The sequence below is a fragment of the Garra rufa genome, chromosome 20 (genome assembly GCF_049309525.1).
Source record: "Garra rufa chromosome 20, GarRuf1.0, whole genome shotgun sequence".
NCBI classification, from domain to species: domain Eukaryota; kingdom Metazoa; phylum Chordata; class Actinopteri; order Cypriniformes; family Cyprinidae; genus Garra; species Garra rufa.
This window is the reverse complement of record NC_133380.1, coordinates 27092282-27117336: the sequence shown is the minus strand read 5'-3', so window position 1 is coordinate 27117336 and position 25055 is coordinate 27092282. Positions and strand designations below refer to the sequence as shown.

Genomic DNA, 25055 nt, shown 5'->3' with positions numbered 1-25055 from the left:
GTTTTGGTCTGAGGCGCCACCCTCCAGCTATCTACCAATCACGAAGTCAGTAGAGTTTCGTGAGACGGGTTGCCAGCTCTGTTACAGCTGCAGATATACGAACGTGTCGGATAAAACATGTATAACGTTACGAAACCTAAAGACCTCGTTATGAATCCGAAATACGTCGTGACAAAGTCCGAAATAAAACAAGGATTGGTGTAGGAGATGCCTTTGAAAGATGGAGACGGCTGAAAACGGAGAATAATTTCAAGATAGACGCCAACGTTGCTCATTTTCTCCTGGACAGGTAAGATTCATCTATGTTTGGCTAACTTTGCTTCCGTACACAGTGGATTTTCCACTGTCGCCCGTGCTAAATGCGTTCATAAAAAGCTTTATATCGCACCACTAGCAGGGTATGAAAACAATATATGTTCCGACTGAAATGTGGTATTACAGTACATATTTGCGAAATATTTGGCTAATCGCCATCTGTAAATTTTTGCGATACATAATTACTTCGCAAAACATCTCTTGTGAAGCATAAACATAATTAACAGAAGAAAAACAAATTACTGTGTAGGACTCATCACTTGCCATTGGAAGCTCCTTGTTGCAGCCTACTCCTGCAGCTTAGCTGGCAACCTCGAGTCAGGGGGGAGAGGGAGGGGATACACCGTTCTACAGTATTTTGAAAGTGATTGCAGTACCAGTTTTGGCCACAATCCTACATACGGTTCCTTTAAATGAAGCTTCACTACACTTAGGCTCCCAATTCTACCCCTTACCCCTACACTTTGCCCTTCCCCTCCGTTTGGCGCATTTACGTGAAGGGGTAGGGGTGTCTCATTTCTCGTTTAGTTGGAGGGGTAGGGGGAAGGGGGAAGGGGAAGGGCCAGATAGCCCTCCAAACAAAGATTTTTCCTTCAAACGAAGGGCTAAGAGAAATTTCCATTTTCCAACATGGCTGCTCACTCGAGCAAGCAGACTCATCAATATAAGTAATTTTTGCCATTAATAAGGATTTTTATGACAATTTTTCATTATATGTATATTACCTTCAATCTTGTGTTTGTGTTTATGGTGTTGTTCTGTAAATAAACGTTTGCAAAAAAATCTCTAAAGTTTGCTAGCAGATAGCACTGATTGCACTGATTGATATTACTACAAAATATATTTTTATGTCATATACACTTGACTGCATGTTAGAAACATGAAAGACCATGTGGCGCGGGAATTTGCAATGGTGTAGTGGACGGTATACGCAGGTACAGTATACGCCGTATATAAGGCTACTTTGCGTACACCCACTTTTTAAATCCCTTCTGATGCGCATTATTCAGTAGTGTCCTGCATTAGCCAAAATCATGGCAGTCCACCACATCCACTCATATGTGAATAAATCGAAATAATTTCTAAAAACACACAATAAAGACAGTGATGATGCAGTCAGGACCGTGGTGCCGCCTTGCTTTGAAATGTATTTGATAATTGCACCCGCCTTGTCTCCCACACCCCAGTCATTTAAATCAGTACATAATAATGAAAACAATACCTTACAATTAAAAAGAAGCATTTTTTTACGATCAGAAATTTCTTAAACCAGTGAACCCCTGTAAACATTTCAGTCCAAGGATCCAGTAAACGAATGCGCTCAAATGGAAAGTTCAAAAGGAAATTCACAAATGAAGCATATACCCACTTCTCAAGGCACCACTACACCACTGATTTGCAATTTGCCGTGCATGTGGTAACGCATTGTTTGTTTTGCTTACGGCCATATGTGTACATGTGCATTAACGGTGCGTACACCGTACATTTGTACTTTTTGCAACACGACACCATTTTTTTTCAACATCTTGAAATGTGTGATAAACATCGGCGCATGTCCTCTGATGTAACATTAGGAACTAGCGACAACGTATGATGACGTATAACAGTGTTTAAGTGGTTTCCCATTCCTTAGCTAAGCTAAGCTACAGCAACACGGCAAAAGTAGTTTACTACATCTAAGCTATTTTTTAAAATGTAATTTTTCTACATGGTATGAACCAATATACCAAATCTATGCTTTCTCAGTGGTCAATAAAATTGTCAGTCATACAGGCATAAAAGTTAAATTTACTTGTTTATTCAAGAACGCTTCCAAACCAATTTGGCAACAAAAATCAGTATCATTTACAGGGCTGGATTTATCTCATATTGTGACATAGGCAAACAAAATTTTGGAGGGTTGAATTCTTTCTTTTAAAAAATGTTTTGAAAAACAATGGCACTTATGAATATTAAACGAATAAAACAGGGAAAACACAACAATACTGACTAACTGAATAAACTATAGCCATATATAAATGGTTAGATTTACTTCCATTCTTGAACAAAGATAGTAATTGATTTCATGATTTCATGAGAGCCTGATTTTTTTAATTGTCAGAATTTATAGAACAGAACACGGATGTTTGAAGTATCAAGAATATTATATCTCCGCTCCTCGAGTACAATACCTTTTTGGACGCGCCTTGAGAGAGAAATTTATCTTTACGGATTACATAAACGAGTTTTTGTTTTCAATTTGTTTTATTTCGTTAAGTAATAATTTAAAGCTTCCTATATATATGATTATCATATCTGTAGAAATGAATACAATATTAAATAATTATATAGGCGATGCTGTATATGCTAATGATGTCTGTGTGCAATGTAGACAGCATTCACAAGTTTATCATGAATAAACATTACATAAAGTACTTCAAATTTAATAGCCTCACAAGAAACATTTTATGCATCCCAGAGTCTTGTCCATTTACTGACCTTCTTTTTTTCCGTAATATTTGTATTATTCGTTTATATTCGTTATTTTCACCTTTATTTTGATCTCTTTACAAAACATTCTGAATGTTTTTATTTATTGTGAATCGCTTAATCTAAATAACTTTCTGTATATATGCTATTTGCCATTTATTTTGCAAATATTGTAAACGACAATTATGCCAATAAAGTTTTGACTTTATGATTGTATTTATGCCCGTGTGTGACCATAAACGATTTACAAATGGAACTAATGATTCACTCGTCAATGAAACACTATAGGTTATCTATTAATTAGACAAAATAAAATGATTATATATATATCAGAGGTCGCGTTAACCGAAAATTGTCCGTCATTGACGGATTTTTTTAATCAGTGACGGAAAAATCTGAAGGCTGTCCGTCATTTCCCACCCCTGTCCAGTTGGTGGCGAGCGCGCTCCATTGTGGCAGCAGAGCACTGAATACAGAACAAAAACGAAACTGTCACGACGAATCTTTTGCTATGTATTTGATACGCACATGCGAGCACCCAGTATAAACTACAGTGGTCTATCACGCCACATTAAAGAGCGCCAAAACGGTATTTATTGCTTGAATTTCCTAATGAAATAGACAGAATTTGAAATCTGAGACTTTTTCATATTGAAAGTAAGAAAGCACAGAGCTTAATCGCTTATTGTGATTTATTAGATATGCGCACTACTGTTGATTCGTGAACTGAAAACAGCAAGATCCACTGAGATTCATCTGTTATCTTCATAAATAAGTACATAAACCTATACAGTATGCTCGCCCTGTAGGTTCATGATTAAAAATGTGAACAAAAATAAAATCAATTAAATGTGTTATTATAATTAAAATATGAAAATTAAAATGACGGGTAATAATAGATTATGTCGGAATTTTTACAATCCTGTCCGTCAAAATGACAGACAATGTTGAAGTCTAACGCAACGATCGATCGATAGATCGATAGATCGATAGATAGATAGATAGATAGATAGATAGATATCTCTATTCAACCTATTAACTGCATTCCAGTAAAAATCCCAGCCATATAGCTTAATCAAAGCTTTAATGGCATGTCAGCATTTATCATTTAGATTATGAATGTTAAGTAAAGAGATCGAAATGATGGGAAAAATAACGAATATAAACGAATAATACAATTATTACGGAAAAAAGAGGATCGGTTAATGGATAAGACTGTGGGATGCATAAAATGTTTCTTGCTGGGCTATTTAATTTGAAGTACTTTATGTAATATTTATTCATGATAAACTTGTGAATGCTGTCTACATGGCGCACAGACCGCATTCGCATATACAGCATTGCTTATATAATTATTTAATATTGTATTCATTTCTATAACAATTAACAATTTCTTAATTTCTTATAACAAATTCTTAACTCAAAATAAAATATTAATAAACCTATCTCTGATAATCCTGGGTTACTATGAAATGCATGTTGTTCCCTCAATATAAGAACTCGTTACCTCAACAAAATGATCTCATGGCCACGACATAATATGACGTTCCCACGAGTTAATATTATGTTCCCAAGAATTAATATCTCGTGGCAACGACATAATATGACATTCCCACGAGTTTATATGTCGTGGCCACGACAAACATAAGTGAACCAAAGATGTCCCCTCCAGGTCACTGTACAAACGAGTCTTTTAGCTTGCAGCGATGTTTGCTGCCGCTTCAGTTCAGTGCGTTACATGACTGCCCCCTACTAATCATGTCTTTCCTGTGTCAAAGCATTTTCTAGGATCCCTCACAATACACCGGTGTCACGCGAGACCACTTCCGTTCCCGCGTGCATTTTAAATGGCCAGATCTGTATGTAATATATAATGTGTTTAATGTAAAAAGTAAACAAAATTTCATAGCTGTCATAAATTAAATGTATTACTACAGTTAGTGTTGTCAAAAGTCCCGGTACTTCGGTACCAAGTCGGTACTAAAAAAAATTAAATGTTACGGTTCCAGGTTTTCTTTAGTACCGGTGGTACCGACTATCCGGTCGACCCGGTTCTTGACACGCTAAAAGGTCTAAAAGGTGCGCACTGCGCAGTTGCGCTCTCCTCGGCGCTGCTGCTGATGCGGTCGCTCTGAATCCACTTGTTGACAAGGAAGAGCCAGGCATGCTACAAACATTTTCGATTCTCGGCTGAAGGCGAACATCACAGATCGTCTAGGTTCTCTCAAAAGAAGGAAATGCATCAAACTGAACAAAACACAGTGAAGACCGACTGCAGGATCAAATGAAAGAGTTCAAGTAAGGTATGTTTAAATTTAATTTGATATTTCCAGCTTCTGTTAAGAACATTATTGCATATTTTAATTTGAATGTCGAATTGTAATGTTGTTAATCGTTAGCATAAGCGGCTAACGCTAATATGCTGGGCTTTGGGATGATTTTGGGCTATTTAACGCTCCCATAATTTTTATTAGGATAAAAGAAAAAAGAAATACATGATATATGTACTACTTATACACACAAAAGGCCTGTTTATCCAAAATGTGTGTGTTAAAGAATGTACAAATGCATCGTTAACAACGTCTGTCTTAATATTATGCTTAATATCAGTCTGTCAGAAAACGTTCTTATTCTTGGCTGGATAACTCTAGCAGGTTCATAAAGCTTTTTATTATTAAATATGAACGCAGTTTGGATTAAATAAAAGTACAGTCAAATAAAACACGTTTGATCTCCAGTTTAGTTTTGTCATACTTTACAATAAGATCAAATTCATGCATTATCTAACAAACTTAAGTGAACAATATATTTTTACAACATTAATTCAAAATGTTATTCAATACAAACACATGATCATTCATGTTTGTTCATGTTTAACAGTTTAACATGATTTTATGGATTAGTAAATGTTGAAATGAGCCTAACCTTAAGAATAATAATTGCCATATAACTACTGTTTTTTTGTAAGGTCATGTTGTCTAACAAATGAAATCGTTTTGTAAAGAGTTTTCAATACTGCATTTTCTATCTGTGATAGACAGCTAACTTAATATATGTAATCTTATCTAAAATTAATATTTTTGCTGGTGTCAATGATCTAATGTTGCATCTGGTCAGACTTAGCCCACTGCTTTACTTAAATGTATTATATTTTCTTTTTACAGCTGCAGATTGAGGAAGATCATGAAACACCCCAGCAAACTCTAAACAAGACAACAGTTACAGATGTTTTTATAAGCAGCCGAAACAAACTTTTGGATGAAGCTTGTGTACAATTTTTGAATGCCTGTAATTTATTTAGTTGTTATTTAATAATTAAAATGTTTACAATCCTTGAAATACTTTTATTACTTGGAAAAACCTGAAACTAAATTTAGGTAAGTATAATGAATGACATTGGTTTTTGCACATTTTATTTTTCTTTAACTTTATTAATAAAAAATTTGTGTTGTTCAATTAATTTAATTGTGTTTTACTTTGGTACCGAGAACCTTGGATTTTCACTGGTATTGGTACAGAATACTGAAATTTTGGTACCGTGACAACACTAACTACAGTATATACAGTGAAATTTTCATATCAGCAGATACTATTCCACACAAATGTCCCCATAAAAGTACAACTAGAGAAATCTGGTGATGTAAACAATCCTGAAGCAATATATTCATCAGTGCTCTATTAGCTTTTAGATCTTAAATCTACATATTTGATTTACCTTTATAAAGGCCTTTTTTACTTTTGAAATGTATGCATCACCTTTGAACTTAATACAATTTATCAATAAATTCTATATGGCTGTTAGCAGTCAGATTACATAATTTACACTGCAAAATTAAAAGTGCAATAAACTATGTTAAGTGATTAATGTTTTATATACATATATGAATATATACATTAGAAATGTTGGGGTGGGGATGCATACTTTTAAACATACTAAATTACCAACAGGTGGCGGTAAGTCACTTAATGAGCGAGTTATTGAGTTCCCTGTCGATACTTCACTCGTACTGCGTCGTAAGACGCTTATGGGAAAAGCTTCTTTTCTCCTGAGACTGAAGCATTTCAATAACGCAGTGTAACTGCACGGCCATTGGTTCGTGCAGTGTATAAAAACGAACCAATGGCGATGACTCGCGCCCGATCGCGCCAAAAGGGGCGGAGTAATCGGCTATATAAGCGTGCATTTCGCCATAGGATCTCAGATCCTTCTCCTTCAGCGACGACTTCACATCTTCGGTGAGACTGACTGACTTCGCTCAAGAAAAGCTTCCTCACCGTCTACGAGCCTCGCAGCGGATCCTTCCTGCTCGGCGGATTGACGCATCAGCAGCTGACTAGTGATTCCCTGCCGCTATCCGGTGATAATAAAAGAGCAATTTCTTAAGAGCAAATTTCATTGGCGTTGTTTCAAATGCCACTGCGTTTCTGTCGCTCGTGCAGAGCTCCTCTCCACGCTGTGGATGGTCACGCTGAGTGCGTCTCGTGCTTGGGCTCCGCCCATGCTGAAGCCGCGCTCACTGAGACGGAGTGTTCCCATTGCGGGGACATGAGTCTCACCTCTCTGCGCTCGCGGCTAGCTTTCTTTTCAGAAAGCCACCCCGCCCCTCGCGCCCTCCCGCTTACTTCCTCGCAGGAGCCTGTGAGGAAAAAGCAGCGGGGCAGAGAAACTCAGCGCGCGGTGATAGGTGAGCTCACGCCGGCTGATCCCCCGCGTGCCTCACCTTCACCACACAGAGAGGAATCACCTGTTCTCTTCATTCACCCAGAATAGCGTCCCTCGGCTGCCGCGAGCGATCTGGTTTCGTTTGGAGTGAGTGAGGAGAAAGCCATAGACGACAGCATGTCTCTAGCTGCATCAGATGGAGAGGAGCTTTCGGGCTCGCCGCATGACCCCGCCCCCTTACCATCTACGCAACCCAGCACTGGTATGGACGCCGAACTGTTCCGCGTTCTATCTAAAGCTGTCGAAGAGCTGGGATTAGATTGGTCTCCTCCTGAGGAGCCTGTACGGAGTCGTCTGGACGAGTGGTTCCAGCCGGGTCGCCACCAAGCTCCTCGTCAACGAGCCTCGCCGTTCTTCCCTGAAGTACATGACGAGATCTCCAAATCCTGGCGCGCTCCGTACTCCGCCCGCCTACATGCCTCTTCTTCCTCTGCCCTCACGACGGTTGATGGCGCTGAAGAAAAGGGATATGACAAGCTTCCCCCGCTGGATGAGTCTGTGGCCGCGCATCTGTGCCCGCCCACTGCCATCGGCTGGAAGGCGAAAGCAACTCACCCGTCCAAGCCATGCAGAGCGACTTCAGCCCTCGCTGGACGGGCTTACTCTTCGGCTGGACAGGCGGCATCAGCACTTCACTCAATGGCGGTCCTCCAAGTGTACCAAGCGAAACTCCTCCGCAGTATGGATGAGGCTGGCCTGGATGACGCTGCGTTCCGAGAACTACGCAGCGCGACCGACTTGGCGTTACGTGCTACCAAGATGACGGCGCAGGCAATTGGCAGATCGATGGCCAGTTTAGTGGTGCTGGAGCGCCACTTATGGCTAAATCTGACGGAGATCAAGGACGCTGACAAGGTCGCCTTCCTTGACTCCCCCATCTCACCTACCGGCCTGTTCGGTCCAGCAGTGGAAGGGTTTGCGGAACGCTTCGCCGCGCAGAAGTCGTCCCAAGCTATGCGACACTTCCTGCCAAAACACTCAAGCTCCGCAACGGCTTCTAGTCGCCCCAAACCGGCGCCGACTCAGCAGCCTGCAAAGACCGCCCCGCCAGCTGCTCAGCCAGCCCCCCAGGCGGAACCCCGTCATCACTCCCGTTCGGCCAGACGTTACCCTTTTCCTAAGCGCCAGGGACCCCGACCCAAGGTCGTGTTGGACCAGGCGCCTCCAGCGTCTTCCTGATCTAAAGGACAGGAAGAGGAAGGGGCCAAGTCTCGCTGGAGCCGGACATCTCGCTGGATGCACGCTTATATAGCCGATTACTCCGCCCCTTTTGGCGCGAGTCATCGCCATAGGCTCGTGCAGCTCTGCTGCCGAGCCATTGGTTCGTTTTTATACACTGCACGAACCAATGGCCGTGCAGTTACACTGCGTTATTGAAATGCTTCAGTCTCAGGAGAAAAGGAGCTTTTCCCATAAGCGTCTTACGACGCAGTACTCGTTCCCGTATCTCAGGGAACCGAGGTTACGAAAGTAACCGAGTACGTTATTTCAACGGATTCGAGCAAAACACTGAATCATTTAGTAATAAAATGATGCTTGGAGAATGTGCTATACTTCTGCTGCGATCCTTGTTTGGAACTATTTTCGTTGGTGAAACAGAACAAAACAAAGCTCCCTTGGTATATCACTGAACTATATCATGGTATAAATAAACTATACATTTAAAATTTTTACCTCAGTGTGTTTCTTTAGAGTACTGTTATTTTGTTTTATTTGTTTAGAAGTCTCTCACAAAGAGACCAGAAATACACTATCTATTATCAATTGCTGTTCACGTTGAATGTATTAAAATAGGAATCTTTCTTGTGTTTCGATGCTTCGCTGGTTGTTTTTGTCACTTCAGTTTTAATCTGGCTAAAAGTATCGCAAAGGCTAGTGGTCAGCTCGCTCAACCTAACTTATATTTATTATTATTATTGAGAACATAATATACGCAAAAAAGGTAGTTCGACCTGTATTCTGCTACTGCGATTCTGTCTGAAGACGCAGTAACTTCCGCAGGGGGAGAAAAAATATCTTCAGTTGTTAGCAACTGGATTTTGCCAAGCCCTATATTCAGTTTTTTCAAGCCAAGTATCGCTAAATTTGCACTTCCCCATAGCTAAAAAGCCAAATCCATTTTACATCTGTAGTACAATCCGAGAAAGACGCGCCAATACCAGAAAGCTGATTGGCTATTGCATGCTGGTCTCATTTGTAGTTGTACAAAAGCAAATTATATTTGGACTAGTGAAATAAAGAACTACAACAACACGGAAACAACCAAGCAACAACAAAAAGAGAATTTAAATGAGCATTACAGGTAGCGTTACATGGACATCGGAAAAATAAGACCTGTGTAATTAATAAACCTGTAATAAACCTGTATTATTTAAGACCTAGATCAGCGAATTTAAGACTTTTTAAGGCCTAAAATCTTGATTTTTAAATTTTAGACTTTTTAAGACTTTAAGACCCCGCGGGAACCCTGTTTTTTTTTTTACTCTCAATAGCCTACAATAGGCAGTTTAAAGAACACTAATTTCTTCTTCAATACCACAGCAAAAACTAATAGCATAACTAATAAAGGCCAAACATTTTTAAAGACAAGTGAACCGTTAGTATTAAAATAAGAACAAATAAACAACTCTGAAGCATTAATAAAATAGAACAAAGTTATGAATAAAATAAGGGCTAACATTAGTTTTCAGGCGTCTGTCCCTTTAAGACTTGATGCACAAATCCAATATGTGACCCTGGACCACAAAACCAGTCTTAAGTCGCTGGGGTATATTTGTAGCAATAGCCAAAAATACATTGTATGGGTTAAAATTATAGATTTTTGTTCTATGCCAAAAATCAATTAAGAAATTATGTAAAGTTCATGTTCCATGAAGATTTTTTGTAAAATTCCTACTGTAAATATATCAAAATGTAATTTTTGATTTGTAATATGCATTGTTAAGAACCTAATTTGGACAACTTTAAAGGTGATTTTCTCAGTATTTTTGATTTTTTTGCATCCTCAGATTTCTGATTTCAAATAGATGTATCTCGGCCAAATATTGTCCTATCCTAACAAACCATACATCAATAGAAAGCTTATTTATTGAGCTTTCATATGATGTATAAATCTCAGTTTTGTCAAATTTAACCTTATGACTGGTTTTGTGGTCCAGGGTCACATATAATGAAACAGGTCTCCTCCAATAGTAGGTGTGAACAGAAAACAGCACAGGAGTACCCTGTTTGAATTCTCTTTTGCCTCTTCGTGCTTCAATGATTTAAAACAATTGAATGTTTAAATTGGCAACATATGCAAATGAGCCAATGATCCATTTCATCACTATAAACGAGTGAACAATGTGAATCAAGGAAGGAAATTTATATTACTATTCAATATAGCCTGTCGGGCAGGGCGGTAGCTCGACTGGAAGATACAATAGCCCAGTGATGTCGGGATAGCCATTTTGCGAGACCTGCAAAGCTACGCTAAACATTCAGCCAACACTTATATTTTTTTAAATGCACATATGCTGAAATTTGATATTTTTTAATCGGTTGATATTCTTATCACTGTCAATCTCAAAGTTTAAGAGGAATAATTTTGTGGATCCACTCCCGCATTTAAATGCGACTGTGGAAAATAAAGATTTCACTTAAATCGTAATTGGATAGTATGATTAAAAAAGCAAAGCAGGCTTTTATTAAATCGTTGAAGTTGTCTAATTAACTATAATCAGTGAATCAATTAATGAGTTTAAACATGAGGACGTTTTATTAATCTATCTATAATTTTCAATGATTTAGCTAAATCGTGGCCAGGTTTTATTTATTAGTTTCTTATTTTAGTTAAATAATGGAAACAAAATAAAATAGCATGCTCACTTTTTTACTAAAATCAAGGGAAGAATTAATAAAAATGTGAAACAATTTCTTAATTTGCATTGGCGCATTAAACGTAGTAGCCTGTTCAATACATGGATTTATATGTTAAATGTCAATATGGTCACATTACTTAATATTTGTCACAACACAAAATATAAGTGTTAAAACACAATACAAATGTTTGCAATTTACAGCACAATTTAAAGGTTGTGTAAGTTTCAGTTTAATTTAAATGAATAACAGAGAAAAAAAATTGAGGGAGAGAAAGCATGCTGCTTCCTATGTAGAGAGCAACAGTTTTTCCCCTACCATTATCTTAGGGGCCATTATCCCCCAATGGCACCCTCATTTTATTTTCGTTATAGCGCCAGATCACAGTAGAAGTCATTTAAGTCATTTCTGTCTCTACATGGTTGCGCGTTTACAATGTCTCCTCCGCGAAAACACGGACAGGATCGCGCACTCCATTCATAAAAACGGAATTTACTATATCGCGCGAAATGCCATGTAATTTGTCGATTTTTGGATTAATAAATCAAAAGTTGGTCTGTCACTTCAAATCGCGATATGGACTAGTGTCTGTGAAAACTGAAATGCAAAAAGACTGTTTTAATATGAATCCTGCATGTTCTGTTTGCCTCTGTATGTATGAATGGCGGAGACGCGTTTTTTTTCCCCTACACGCATATTGAAGCACGCGTGATGCTCCCGCTAGTTTTTGGCATTTGCATCTCACATGAACGGATAAATTCAATCTCCAAAGCTGCTGTGAGTGTCACTTTTACCATTTCATTTGAGAAAACTAGCATCATATCATATTGTACACACAGAAACTTCACGGCAACCTGCCAAAATAAAAGTACGGTTTAACATGTAACAGAACAATATTAGTCTTGTATTACTTTTGTACATTATAATGTAGGTGTTTATATATTCCTATTTAAATAATTGACATAAAACAATATATATGATAAAAAATAAATTACCACAAGATTACCACTTAATTGTAGAAAAAAAATACTAAAATTATTATTTAAATGTTTTAAACTGAATATAATTTATATAATTAATATAACAGTAAACCTCTGTTTGTTTGCCAAAAATTAAAAGGGTTTATTTTTTAATTAAAAATAAATAAACGTTTATACTTTCATTTGATTATCAGAAAAATTAAAACACACAATAATTTCCAATAAAAAAAAAAAAAAAAAAAAAAAAAAAAATAATGATAATGATAATGATTGTAGAGCCCTATTGTTCAAAATGTTAAAATAGAGAGTTTTGGACTTATTTTTTCACTGAAATAAATGTTTTCATTATTACACAAAGTAGGCTAAAGTACCGGAAAAAAAGTACTACTGAGCAAGCAGTTATTATTAAAAAAAATAATAATAATAAAATAAAAATACGTACCTTCCTTTCTTTAAATCCTTCACACTGTCCACTAAACCCATGGATACCATGTGAGTCACCACCTCACGTCTAGTGCGGCTGCTGCTCAGCAATGGTAACATCGTCTCAACGATATCTGGCACTAAAGAACAAAACCAATAACAACAACAACAACAAAGATCACTTAGAGGACTGGTCAGAACTCAAAAACCAAACAACAGACACTGTGAATGACTGGAATTTCACCTCCAGAGTCCTTGTACTCTTCATACAATCGCTGAAGCTGTTCCTCTTCTTCAGGAGTCCACTTGCTTTTTTTCTGGACTTCACTAATATATATGGACACATCAATAAAATGTATCACTAACTTTTGAGAATTGTAAGTTTAAAGAGACGTGAGCTCTCATCAACTTCAATATCAACAAGGTAGAAACACAAGCAATTACCTGTCTTTATTATATCCGTCTGTCATTTCTCTTACAGCACCTACATTCTTCCAGAACAGCAGCTCCACAAACGCTTTGTTGTTTTTAGCAGCAAATACAAAGAACCGGTTCAGAACATATTTTGTAAATGTAACAAGCTCCTGTAAGGACAAAGAAAAAAAAAATAAAAATATGAGGAGTAAATAAAAAACGTTGCAGGTTATGTATGCAACCATGGTTCCCTGAGATAGGGAACGAGACACCGTGTTCTAGGGGTCGCTAGGGGAACGCTGTCAGTGTGACTCATGTCTGAAGAATACGTACCAAAACGACAATGGAATTGGCCGGCGACAGCCTATGATGTCACTCCGGCACGAACACAACATTCGCTTCTTCATCTGAAGCTTACGTCCGAAGCATGGCAAAGAGACTAAAGGACGCGGTGTCTCTCAGGGAACCATGGTTACATACATAACCTGAGACGTTCCCTCTGGAAGGAAAACCTTGAACCTCGTCCTCTAGGGGTTGCTAGGGGAACGGTATACCCACGCTGCCATGCTGAGGGGAGTACATGCTATTAGAGCGAGCACTAAGTACCAACTTCCCTAAATTTTAGGAAATTGCCCCGGGACATTAGTGACAGCTTTCAGTGACGTTATGCCCCTCGGTCAAAGGCCTGAGCTGTTACTCCACTTACCTGCATGGGCTCAGAAGGCTTGGAATCAAGGAGACTCCTTTAGGGGGATACGGCTAGCTCTGTAAGGGTCCGTTCCCTCAGGAAGCAGTTCCTGTGATTTATTCTTTATTTTTGAAACCGTTCTATTAAGGTAACCTAGGAGTGCCTCGACAAGTCCTAGGTAGCAGATTGTCAAGAGGTATATGCGATGATACCTAAGTGGAGTTGGACCCAAGGAGACCAGGGTTTTAAACCCTTTTTTAATTTTAGAAAAGTGCCCAGAACTTGGTGCGTACTTACCACTCTTGTGGATTATAGAAAGTGCCTAGAGTCTAGCGCGCGCACTTACCATAACATGGATTTGAGAAAGCTGTGCCAGGGAGGTCACACTCGACAGGGCTCCAGATGCTTGTCACGTGACGGGCAATCTCGTTCAGGTGAGCTGATGGTTGTAGCAGGGGAATTAAGAAGGGTGAAGTAAACTGCACAAAGGGAAGAGAGTAGGTGTTTGGTTTTACTCTGATCCAGGCAAGAATGTTGCCTCGTCTGGATGACTTCCCTCAAGTCTTGTCTACAAGGTAGAGGAGGGGCACGGGTCACGACACTAGTCTTCTGTGCCTATCTTTGTTCCTCAGAACGAGACGGGCCAGGACCCCTGTGTTGTTCGGGCTCGGACCTGGACCTTCAAGGAATGAAGGTTTTAAATGTCGCTGAGCGCATCTTCGCCTCCCTAAAATTCTTAACCACCATCTTGACGGAGACACCGAAAAGCTTGGAAAACGGTGCATTGAGAGGAAAGCCCCTCTATTTCTTCCTGATGTCAGCCAAGTTCACCCACAAAGGGGAAAGATCCTGACCTTTATCCAGGTCCTTTAGCAGGTCAGCCTGATAAGCTTGAAGCACCGCCATAGTGTGCAACAGCCTTACCCCGCTGCTGCGTACGCCCTGCCATTTCGTTTAAGAGTCTTAAGAGAAGATGTCTCACCTGTAGAGAGATAGCTAGCCAGTGTCTCATCTACAGGGGGCATCTTCTCATAGCCGTATTTATGCATTCCCTCAATATTTTCATAATTAGCCTGTTGGAAATTATGGATTCGGGAAGAAAACAGCTTTCTCCGAAATGGAATGGAAGCTTTTCTCAGAAAAGGAAGACTCACTGGAGCTGGGAGTTTATGGTCAGAAAGATAGACCATATCTTGTCGAGACGACCCTGCGGCACTTCTAGCCTTGCCGTGGCGTGGTCCATAACCTCCAATAGCTCCTTGTACGTAGGGCAGGAAGGTTGGGGAGACTCAGCCTCAGCTTCTTCGGCCAGATCCGCCTGTGACCCCCCTGAGCTCAATCTCCTCCGTGCCTCGGCAGCGGCAGGTCCTGAACTACAGGGAACAGACGGGTGTTCCTCCTTCCTCGAAAGGAGAGACAATTGAAAGCGGATCATTTTCCTTAAAAAAAACGCTCACAGCGCACACAAGATGCCCCCTCGAGGACAACGTGTGCGTGCTCTTCGTCCAAACGAAAATGTAAAAATCTAGGTCTATCGCGTCTCTGCATTGACTTAACATGTAAATCACTCGCGCTTAACGCGTCATTCGCGTCTGGTGTGAATGCACCTATAGCCTGTCGCTGGCCAATTCCATTCGTTTTGGTATGTATTCTTCAGACACGAGTCATGCTGACGGTGTTCCCCTAGTGACCCCTAGAGGACGCGGTTCGAAGTTCCCTCAAGACGGAACTGAATTAAATAATTTTTTTTAATTGTAACATTAAGATATGCAGAGGTGCGAGATTAAGAGCTGTAAATATCTGTATCTTTCAAGCATCAAAACTAGTGACCTTGGCATCATTAGCCCTACGGGTCTACCAGTCAAGCTACCAACAACGCATGGTTACATTAGATGTAGTAAGAATTACACTGTACACAATAGTGTGTTACCTTATAGGCGGCTGCCGCTGGGTCTCCCAATATTTTATTAAACAGGGAAAAGACGGACAGCTGATAAAGTAATGCCTCCATCTTTAGATCCACAGCCAGTCTGTGCAGCATGCGTGTGATGCAGTGGTTGGTGTGAACAGAGTTCTGGGAGTATGAGCGAAGCAGGATAATGTATGGACGCACAACATTTGGACTGGCAAACCTGTCAATCAAAAAAAAAAATCATTATGGAGTATTACTGAAACATAAAATAATTGAAACATTTATTCAGCCTCACTTTAAATCAATATAAAATGTAATTAATTATGTCTACATTTTAATAAATAAACAGTAAATTATCAGTAGTGGTTAACAATTTTTTTTAATTATCACCATTGCCAATAACTTACCAATAACAATAAGTCAAACTGAGAAGCCAAACTTTGAACCAAAACTCTCTTTGCTTTTTAAAGGTTTTATGTTATATGTTACCACAATAATATTCTTGTAAACAGTTTTGTCAGCTCCACAGCCACTGATATTGCAAAATACACTACACAATGTCTTTAATAAACATGTAAAAAGTACAACAACGTGTGTGTTATTAGTTTAGTTAGGTTGTGTTTGTCTATAATTGACCTAGATTAAAGGTGCCATAAAATGCATTGATACAATATTTAAATTTAAACAGAAGGTATGTGGTTTAGGTAATGGCAAAAATTCTCCAGAAATGGTTTCACATGTCCATTTACAACCCTAGCATTTGTCCCTAGAATGAAATGGTCTGTTATTACCTTATTTGGAAGGGTCATGTATAATAATGTTGAGCTCTGCGCTGATTGGCTGTTTCACAGTGCAGCTCATTTCAGCAGCTCACACAGCAGGAATGAAACACAGGGAGGAAAATATATACTTCAATACTTTCTCTTTTACTGTATATAAATTGAGGGCATCAGGGAGACGCTATTAATATGGAGGGCATTGAAACTGCTTTTGAATGCACAATGACTTTTTACTTTTACTTTCGAGATTTGCCATTGCACGTGCTCTGTGTATACTACAACTGCAGTTCTTACCACACATTTTACAAGATCAGATGCTTGTCAGCAGTGCTCAGGATCTGTAAATCATTTTGCCATCATCCTCAGTCATCTCTCCTTACGGCTCTTATGGCCCGTTAGTGGCTCGCGTTATTTTATTATAACGTGTTATTTGTTTTCCGTGCCTTTCTCAATACAGATTCGGCTATGAAGGTCTTGTTGGCCTAGAACATGGGCTGGTATATGCAAATGTTTGCCTCTTTTCAGTGGTCTTTTGCACACACAAGATAAGTACCGTTTATGCTCCCAAAATTTAATCTGCGCAACCTCAAATTATATTTGGGAGCATTTGTGCGAGTGCGAGAAATTGTTGTGGTGTGACCTAGTTTCATTTCTTTACAAAACTTTTGTTAACCTAACTACTGCACAGACTGCTGTGAGTTGATGCGTTTGCCGTTCTCTCCAACATTACATAACCATTTAAACTTAATCTTTATTGTTACCTTTAATGAAGATTTGAGATATTAGCCACTGACAATGCACACCGCTGAACTAGGAACTGGCCGTTTTTTTTCTGAAACCTCTGTTCCGGATTTGCACAAACTGCATTCCAATTAGGGGTGTGTGGTTTGACGATTTTTGATTGTGGACAGTAAAAAGGTTCTGTACAACGCGGCATACATTCACATCAGATGATAACTCAGCGACCGAGTTCGACTCATGAAGGGGAGTATTTTCCACTGCGGACACGCTTTTCAAAATTCTGTTGGTGTCCTCCGACTTTCAAATGGTTTGTTAAAGTAATCTCTTGTATTGCAGAATGCATGCTCTGCACCGCCGAGAGTTTCGTGCGATCCTTAAAACGAAACCAAAAGTAAAACGCGCACGCACATTCTAAAGAAATTTTAATACCCCACGTTTAGAGAGTGACTCCCCAATGCACTCAAATTAGGCTAGATAAAATATCTCGGCTGTTATTAGAATGTGGGCTGCCTAATAAGTTGTGTAGTTGTCTATAACTCTGTATCATACTTGAAAAAATTCGGTCTCTATTTCCACTTTGAATATTGAAAGAGTAGTCTACTTTGAATATGGCTGCATTTATTGTCTATTTTTTGTTATTTGTACTGTATTTTTTTTTTTTTTTTTTAATTGATTCTGAGGCTTTCAGAAACAGCCCATTTGATTTGCCTGGCAATTGGAATCAGCCATGAAGAATCAAGATCGGTGCATTACTGAAAATAAATTGGGTGCTCCTAATTTTTTTTTTTTGATGCTCCTAACAGGCAAGGCAAGGAAATATTTAGTTTAAAAGATGCTCTTGAGTGTATGGTTACAATGTTTGAAAGCAATTCACTTTGTGTTTGCAGGTCTATGGTAACAGCAAACCAGAAATCAGAATATCTGCCAAGATTTTAAGTAATTCATAGTGATTTAAAGTCAAAATTTTTGCAACTTCCTTGATATAGTTGTTTTTTAGCCTGAATTAGAATTAATTCGGATGACAGAAGAATATCTATTACCTGTTTATTTTAGCATGATCATTACATATATAAATTATTTAAAAAAAAAAAAAGATAATAATAATAATAACAATAATAATTATTAAAGCATTTCTCTAGGGAAATGTAATATCGCAAGAAATATCGTTATCGCAATATTGAACACCAATATCGCATATTTTCCCAATATCGTGCAGCCCTAGTAGTGGGGGCCATCTCGATCTAAGTGTTGATATCAATACAGATACTGGTGTCTCTATTAAATGCATTTCCCTTAGTTTGACCACAAAAGTATATTTTGGCCATCAAAATAACATTTGAATTGGATCATTAGAGCTTTAAAGTGCTGGAAACAGCTGTGTGAAATGCTTGCAAGTCATTTAAAAGTGATTGGATTTTTCTCTCAAAGGTTGTACAAACCCTGACATGAATGATGTAATAACATTCGACTATTTCTGCCACAACGCCATGGTTAAGTTGGCTTTACTTCTGGTTTTCTGACATACATCAGTGCCATTTAAAACAGAATTCTGAGCAGAATTTAAATGATTCTCACCAGATCTCGCAGCAACCTTACTCATTCTGGGCAAAAAAAAAAAAAAAAAAAAAAAAAACACTTCTCACTGGATCTCGCAGCACTGTGCAGTTACAGTGTCGCGAAATCAACTTTGATTCCTGAATAAGGCTGTTCTGAACTCGGACAAGTTTGCGTAGCACGGTTTTGTTTCACTTTTGTTATGTTTGCTGTTTTATGTTTCTTATATGAAATTGCAGCGCTGATGAGTTGATCAATGCGGTGGTCGCACCAGTGTGACCGCTCCCAAAATTTATTCGCACCGGCAGAAAAAATGCAGTCTGGAGCCCTGCAAGCACTTGTCAACTGTGCCATCTATTGATGTTGCGGTCTCCGGTAGATTGTTGTTGTTCTTATGTCTCTTGCTTTTTTTTTTGGCTGGCCCGGGCCAGTGTTTGCAGTGTTGCCACCTTGTGGACAAACTAATTAGTGCAAAAACAATTCAAGCCACCTGCGTGTAGTTCTCCCGCGGGCCGCCAATTGAGATAGCCCTGACCTAAACAAATGCCTGTACCTAAACATGCGTGTGCATTTATCTGCTAACAAACATTGAAGACATTGTTGAATAATGTAATTTTTGTTTTCTTTGTGCTCAAAAAGTATTCTCGTAGCTTCATTAAATTGGGGTTGAACCACTGATTTCACATTGACTATTTTAGTGATGTCCTTACTACCTTTCTGGGCCTTGAATGTGGTAGTTCTGTTGCTGTCAGAAAACTCAGATTTCATCAAAAATCTCTCAATCTGTGTTCCGAAGATGAACAAAAGGTTTACGGGTTTGGAACGACATGAGGATAAGTAATTAACAACAGAATTTTCATTTCTGGTTGAACTATCCCTTTAAGTAGAAATAATTCTCCACACACCTCTTGATGAAATCTAAGAAGTTAAACTCCGTCTCAGACACAGCAACAGACTCCAGCTCTTCCTCTTCCTCCAACTCAGCTCCATCCTCTTCCTCAACAGCAGAATCTAAAGGAACCACCTCTACACATCAAAAAGACAAAGTCAATACATCTCCATACCGCTCCAGTATTGGATATAACAGTAAAGTTTTATGGTAAAAAGAAAAAAAAAAGCTGCAAAAGAGAAACATTTAGAAGCTTTACAAAAAATGCAATCTAAGAAAAAAAATCAATTACTACTTGACAGTGCAAAAAGGTGGTGTCTGGAACGCAGTGAAATCAGAAAAGCTGAAGGAACCGCAAACTAGTTAAAAGTTGTACAGAATGTATGAAGTGTGGTACAGGAGGACGCACATCTCACCGTTTAAGAAAAGATGCAGCACAGTTAGAGGGTGCTAAGCTTCAAAATCAGTGTAAATTTTAATGGTAGATTCTAACAAATGCCACTCCCAATAATAATATGAATTGCATATTAATCACAGTAATATATGTAGTGTGAGCTTACTAGGGAGTTTAGTGAAAAGTATCTGCTTCAGAAGTTCTAGTTCCTCCTCAGGTTCCACCTCAATAGATCCAAATGTGTCTCCATCAGGCCACACTGCCCTGATTGATTCAAAACAACAGTTCAAAGCGAGAGAATGACTAACATCTTTTCTTTCTAAAAAAAAAAAAACAAACAGTCATAACGCAAAAGAAAACTCAGTTTGGTACTCATATGCTGCATAACTTTTTTTTTCTTCGTTTTATTACCTTTATTATGATAGGACAGTATGTAGACAGTAAAATGTGAGAAAGAGAGGGGGATGGGATCAGGAAAGTGATCGGTCTGCGAGCCATGACTCGAAATTGGGATGCCCAAAGCACAGTGGCACTACAGATCTGGCCATTAAAAATGCGTCTATTTTCACGCGGCAGCCTGCAATTCGGCACGCGAGGCCACGCGTCCTGCCGCAGCGGCTTTTTTAGATTTTTTTACAACGTGGTTGCACTTCATACAATATCCACCAGGTGGCGCAAGGAACGACATTCTGTAGCCAAACCCTGCACAAAGAGGGATATTTGGACAGTATTTACGTCTGTAATTCATTCTGTATGTAACGGCAAAGTATTTATAATTTCGTTTCTTTTTTATTAAGGTAATTTAGAAAAAAAAAGTTTGGAGCATTTTTGTTCGTTAAACGTAAGCTTTTTGTTTCTTAAAGACCAAGCGGCAGACAGTGAGTTGACCTACTCTGTGTTTCAATTTGCCTTCTCAAATCACGAATTGGCTCAAATAAAATCCATTGATGTAAAATAAAATATATAAATAATAATAGATATAAATATGCGCTATTAGGTGCATATCCAATCGTTTACACGAGAGTACAAAACACATTTTTAGGACATGAAGGCTCAAGCTCGATCAGTTACATTTTTTTCAGTGGAAAATATTTAACCGTTATTTTTTGTCAGACATGATAAATAAATACGTAGAAAGACTTAAATTACTACTCAACGAAAAAACAAATAGAAAACAAAAACTGTTTTTATTATGTAGCTAGTCCGTAGAGATGCATTTCTCTATAAAGGCGCGCGTCCAACGAGGATATGAGGACTGTTAACTGCATCATCACTGACTCAGAAAACAGTAGTTTATAAATAAATAATTGAAATATCTCCTTACTATTAGACAGTCATGGTATTTACTTTTGCCAGTGTTTTGTGGTATCTATGCTTTAAACACGGAACCCTTCCAAGCTGTGCTGAACGTGCGCTTAATGCTGCTGACAGGATGCGTCCGAGCCACTCTTGAAAGTCATGGTACTGATGGTAGCCTGCTCTCGTGTTTCCCCCAGCGCTGAATTTTTTTTTTTTAAATCACCACTGAATGTCTAAAATATAATTTTAGGCCGCATTTGACGGGCTAAAATGCAGGGCTATAATACGTCTTCAAAGTTGAACATGGAAATATAATGGATGTACTGCGAAAAAAGTTTTATACTCGACATTGTTTCCAAATGGTTAAATGTGAGATTCTGGAAATGAGAATTATATATATATATATATATAGTTAGTATATAGCGGGAGCGGGCGGAAGTGGAAGAAAACCTCATGGGAGTGGGACTAGAAAAGCACTTTGTTACAGCCTATAGACTATTCAGATACTTCAACATCAAATAAAAAGTTATTCATAAGCAGGAGCCGTTTCATTATTGTTTTCTTTTCTTTTTTTCCTCATGAAGTTTTATTAGATTGCATTTTCCCCAACCGACAACCGACGTCGTTATAACCGACAAGATTGTTTAAATACATTTTAATCAGAACTGATTGGTGGCTGTGACACATTAAAAACAGCTAAATTCGTTTTCGGGGATTAATTTCACACAAGCAAAAAGCAGCATAAACATCAGAACGTCATGCGTAGAGCTTATGCGCAGAGAAAAACCTAGGCTGTATATAAAAGAAATAAATATGACCATATGTGAAATATATTTTTCTAAATGAATAATAAATTAACAAAACGAAAGAGAAAAAAAATAACAAGTAGCCTACAAAATTACAAAATACATTATAAATTTCAACATTTTAAACCAACAGCAAACGAAGATTTGCATGTTTGAGAGGTAACTCGTCTTTTTCATACCATTTATACAATTTAAGATACACTTTATTTGATTGATTTGTGTAAGAGGAGAAATATAAACTGTAGTTTGGAGTGTTAATTTATTTTATGTATTATTATTAGTAGTACAATTTTCTCTAGATTTCTTTTTGCGTTTTTTGTGCTTTACATTATGGTGGCGCGCTGCCCATGCAGTTAAAAAAAAAAAAAAATTAAAGGAAAGGAAACCATTTACATTTGGCCTTATGTCTATGTAAGTACTATAGCCTACCCTAGTATTAGCATATCCTAATGTTGAAAATAATGTAGACAAATAAACAGAAGGCTAATTTTTCAAAACAATAAAGATTTTATTATATGACTGACAACGAATACAAAAGTATCACAAGTGCTAAGGACTAAGATATCCGGATTAAATGATATCTGTTTAAAAAACTGTTTAAAATGAAAAATATAATTTTATTGCATGTCGCGGTGTTATGTGTTGAGACACGGTGTAAGACAAAGAAACAGGTAAGACAACTCTAGATCAGAGCAACCCCCTTCCCCTGGTTTGCATTTGTATAGCTCCTCTCCAGTAATCATTTACATATAAAAGCTACACCGAGGCCAAGGTGACATGAATCATGGGGGGTGTCAGGTGCTAAGCCTTCCACATCAATTTTTGGCAGTTCCCGACAATTAGACAATTTAGACAGTTTGCAAGAATATTTAGTATCACTGGTGTGGAAATGCTGTTAGATGCCGGTGGAGTAAACGGGAGTTGAGAAAGTTGAAAGTGAGGGACAGACGCATCCTCCACTGGGATGGCAGATCCAGTTATTTTAGTCTACTTTGAATTTAGAGTTAATAAGGTAGTAAGTTGCATTGTCCGATTAAAAAAAAATATATATATATCAGAACTATCAGCACAGTATATAACACTAATCTGGGTGCGTTTCCCGTACAACGACATAACTCGCTGGTTAACCTCCATGTACGATGCATCGTTGTGGAAACGAACTCAGAGTGTTTCCCGAACACGGTCGCATCTCCGTTGTTTAAACCACATTATTCAACAACTTAGGGCGGTTGTTAATGGCGTCACCGAGTAATAACTTCTGCTATTTAACTGATTAGGGTCTCTCCAAAATGCAAATATTTCAAATATTTTTGTTCCCTGTCATTTCGCTTTATTTGATGTTGGATTCATTGCACGTTCTCTCTTACGTCATACTCCGGGGTTCCCTCAGGCATTTGTGCAAGTGCATTATTCATAAACAACGCTTATAAAGCACGCACAAAAATACATAGAGTAAAACGCATTTATTTTTAGATAAAATTGAGGATATAGATTGGACTGCTTGTTAGCTTGCAAACTGTGACCAAGAACATAATTTATTAAGCCCAGATTTGTGTTACTAAGAAGCAACAATGCTTGTAACCACAGGTCAAGAGCTGTAGTTCCAACCATGTAAGTTTGTGACGCTGTTTGCGAATGTTCGTTTGAACTATGGTGTTGGGAAACACCCAATCGTTGAACTATGTTGGTAACGACGGAACTGCGACCATAGTTGGCGATGCTTTTGGGAAACGCACCCCAGGTTGCACAAAAGAAAGAAATATGCAAACACTAGCCATGAGCCGTGTCAATTTCAACACAAAAGTTTAAAGATCGCTCAGTTATTTTTCAGTTATCTTAAAAGTAGTAGTTAATGAGGCCATCAGCAGCAATATAAGGAGAGAAATGTTTATCAATAGCCGAATGGGGGTGGACCGGTCTTTCTTTGAAAATGCTATTGTAACAGAAACTGCTGCCCCATACATTAGGGAAAACATCGGAGCACATCACCGTTTTTACCAGGACAATGACCTGAAGCACTCTGCTGCAGGCAGACTCATTGAACAAGGTATAAACTGGGTTAAGACTCCCGCCGAATCCCACGACATAAATCCCATTGCAATGGTGTGGAATGCTCTGATAGATTATATTCGAAAAGTAGCAAAACCAACTACAAAGTCTGATTTAATTGATGCCATAAATAAATTCTAGTTCGAGGAACTTACAGCAGTGGCATAAACACGAGTTTAATGCATAAACAAACCTACGTGACCATAGTAACCCAGGATTATCAGAGAAAGGTTTATTAATATTTTATTTTGAGTTAAGAAATTATTATATGAATTGTTATAGAAATTAATACAATATTAAAAAATTATATTGGCGATGCTGTATATGCCAATGCTGTCTGTGCACGATTTAGACTGCATTCACAATTGTATCATGAATAAATATTACATGTACTTCAAATTAAATAGCCCTACAAGAAACATTTCATGCATCCCACACAGTCTTGTCCTTTAACTTATCCTCTTTTTTTCCGTATTATTCGTTTATATTCGTTATTTTCACCTTCATTTTGATCTCTGTACATAACATTCTGGGCTGCATTTCCCGATAACGATTAATCTTAGCGCTTAAGAGCGTTTTCTACGAGTCATTTTGCGAACGTTCTTTATTGTTTCACGTGCGTGTACCCAAAATGCACTTAAAACAATTGCAAATTGCAATTAATAGACAAATCATTGAAGAATGAATTATTCACGTAGTTTCATTTGGAAATAATTTAATCTTCACATAAAATAGGCCTACATTCCTTCTGTTAACTGAAAG

At 38.3% G+C, this 25055-nt stretch overlaps 1 protein-coding gene across 1 annotated transcript in view; it reads right to left on the bottom strand.

Moving 5' to 3' along the window:
• Positions 1 to 25055, bottom strand: part of timeless (timeless circadian clock) — a 71055-nt gene that overhangs the window by 21825 nt on the left and 24175 nt on the right. The window contains exons 4-9 of the mRNA XM_073825530.1: positions 20306 to 20403; positions 19762 to 19882; positions 15801 to 16002; positions 13213 to 13352; positions 13013 to 13095; positions 12788 to 12908 (exon numbers count right to left, since the gene is read on the bottom strand). Of these exons, the coding sequence (XP_073681631.1) occupies positions 12788 to 12908; positions 13013 to 13095; positions 13213 to 13352; positions 15801 to 16002; positions 19762 to 19882; positions 20306 to 20403 (765 nt within the window). The remainder of the gene's footprint in view (positions 1 to 12787; positions 12909 to 13012; positions 13096 to 13212; positions 13353 to 15800; positions 16003 to 19761; positions 19883 to 20305; positions 20404 to 25055) is intronic.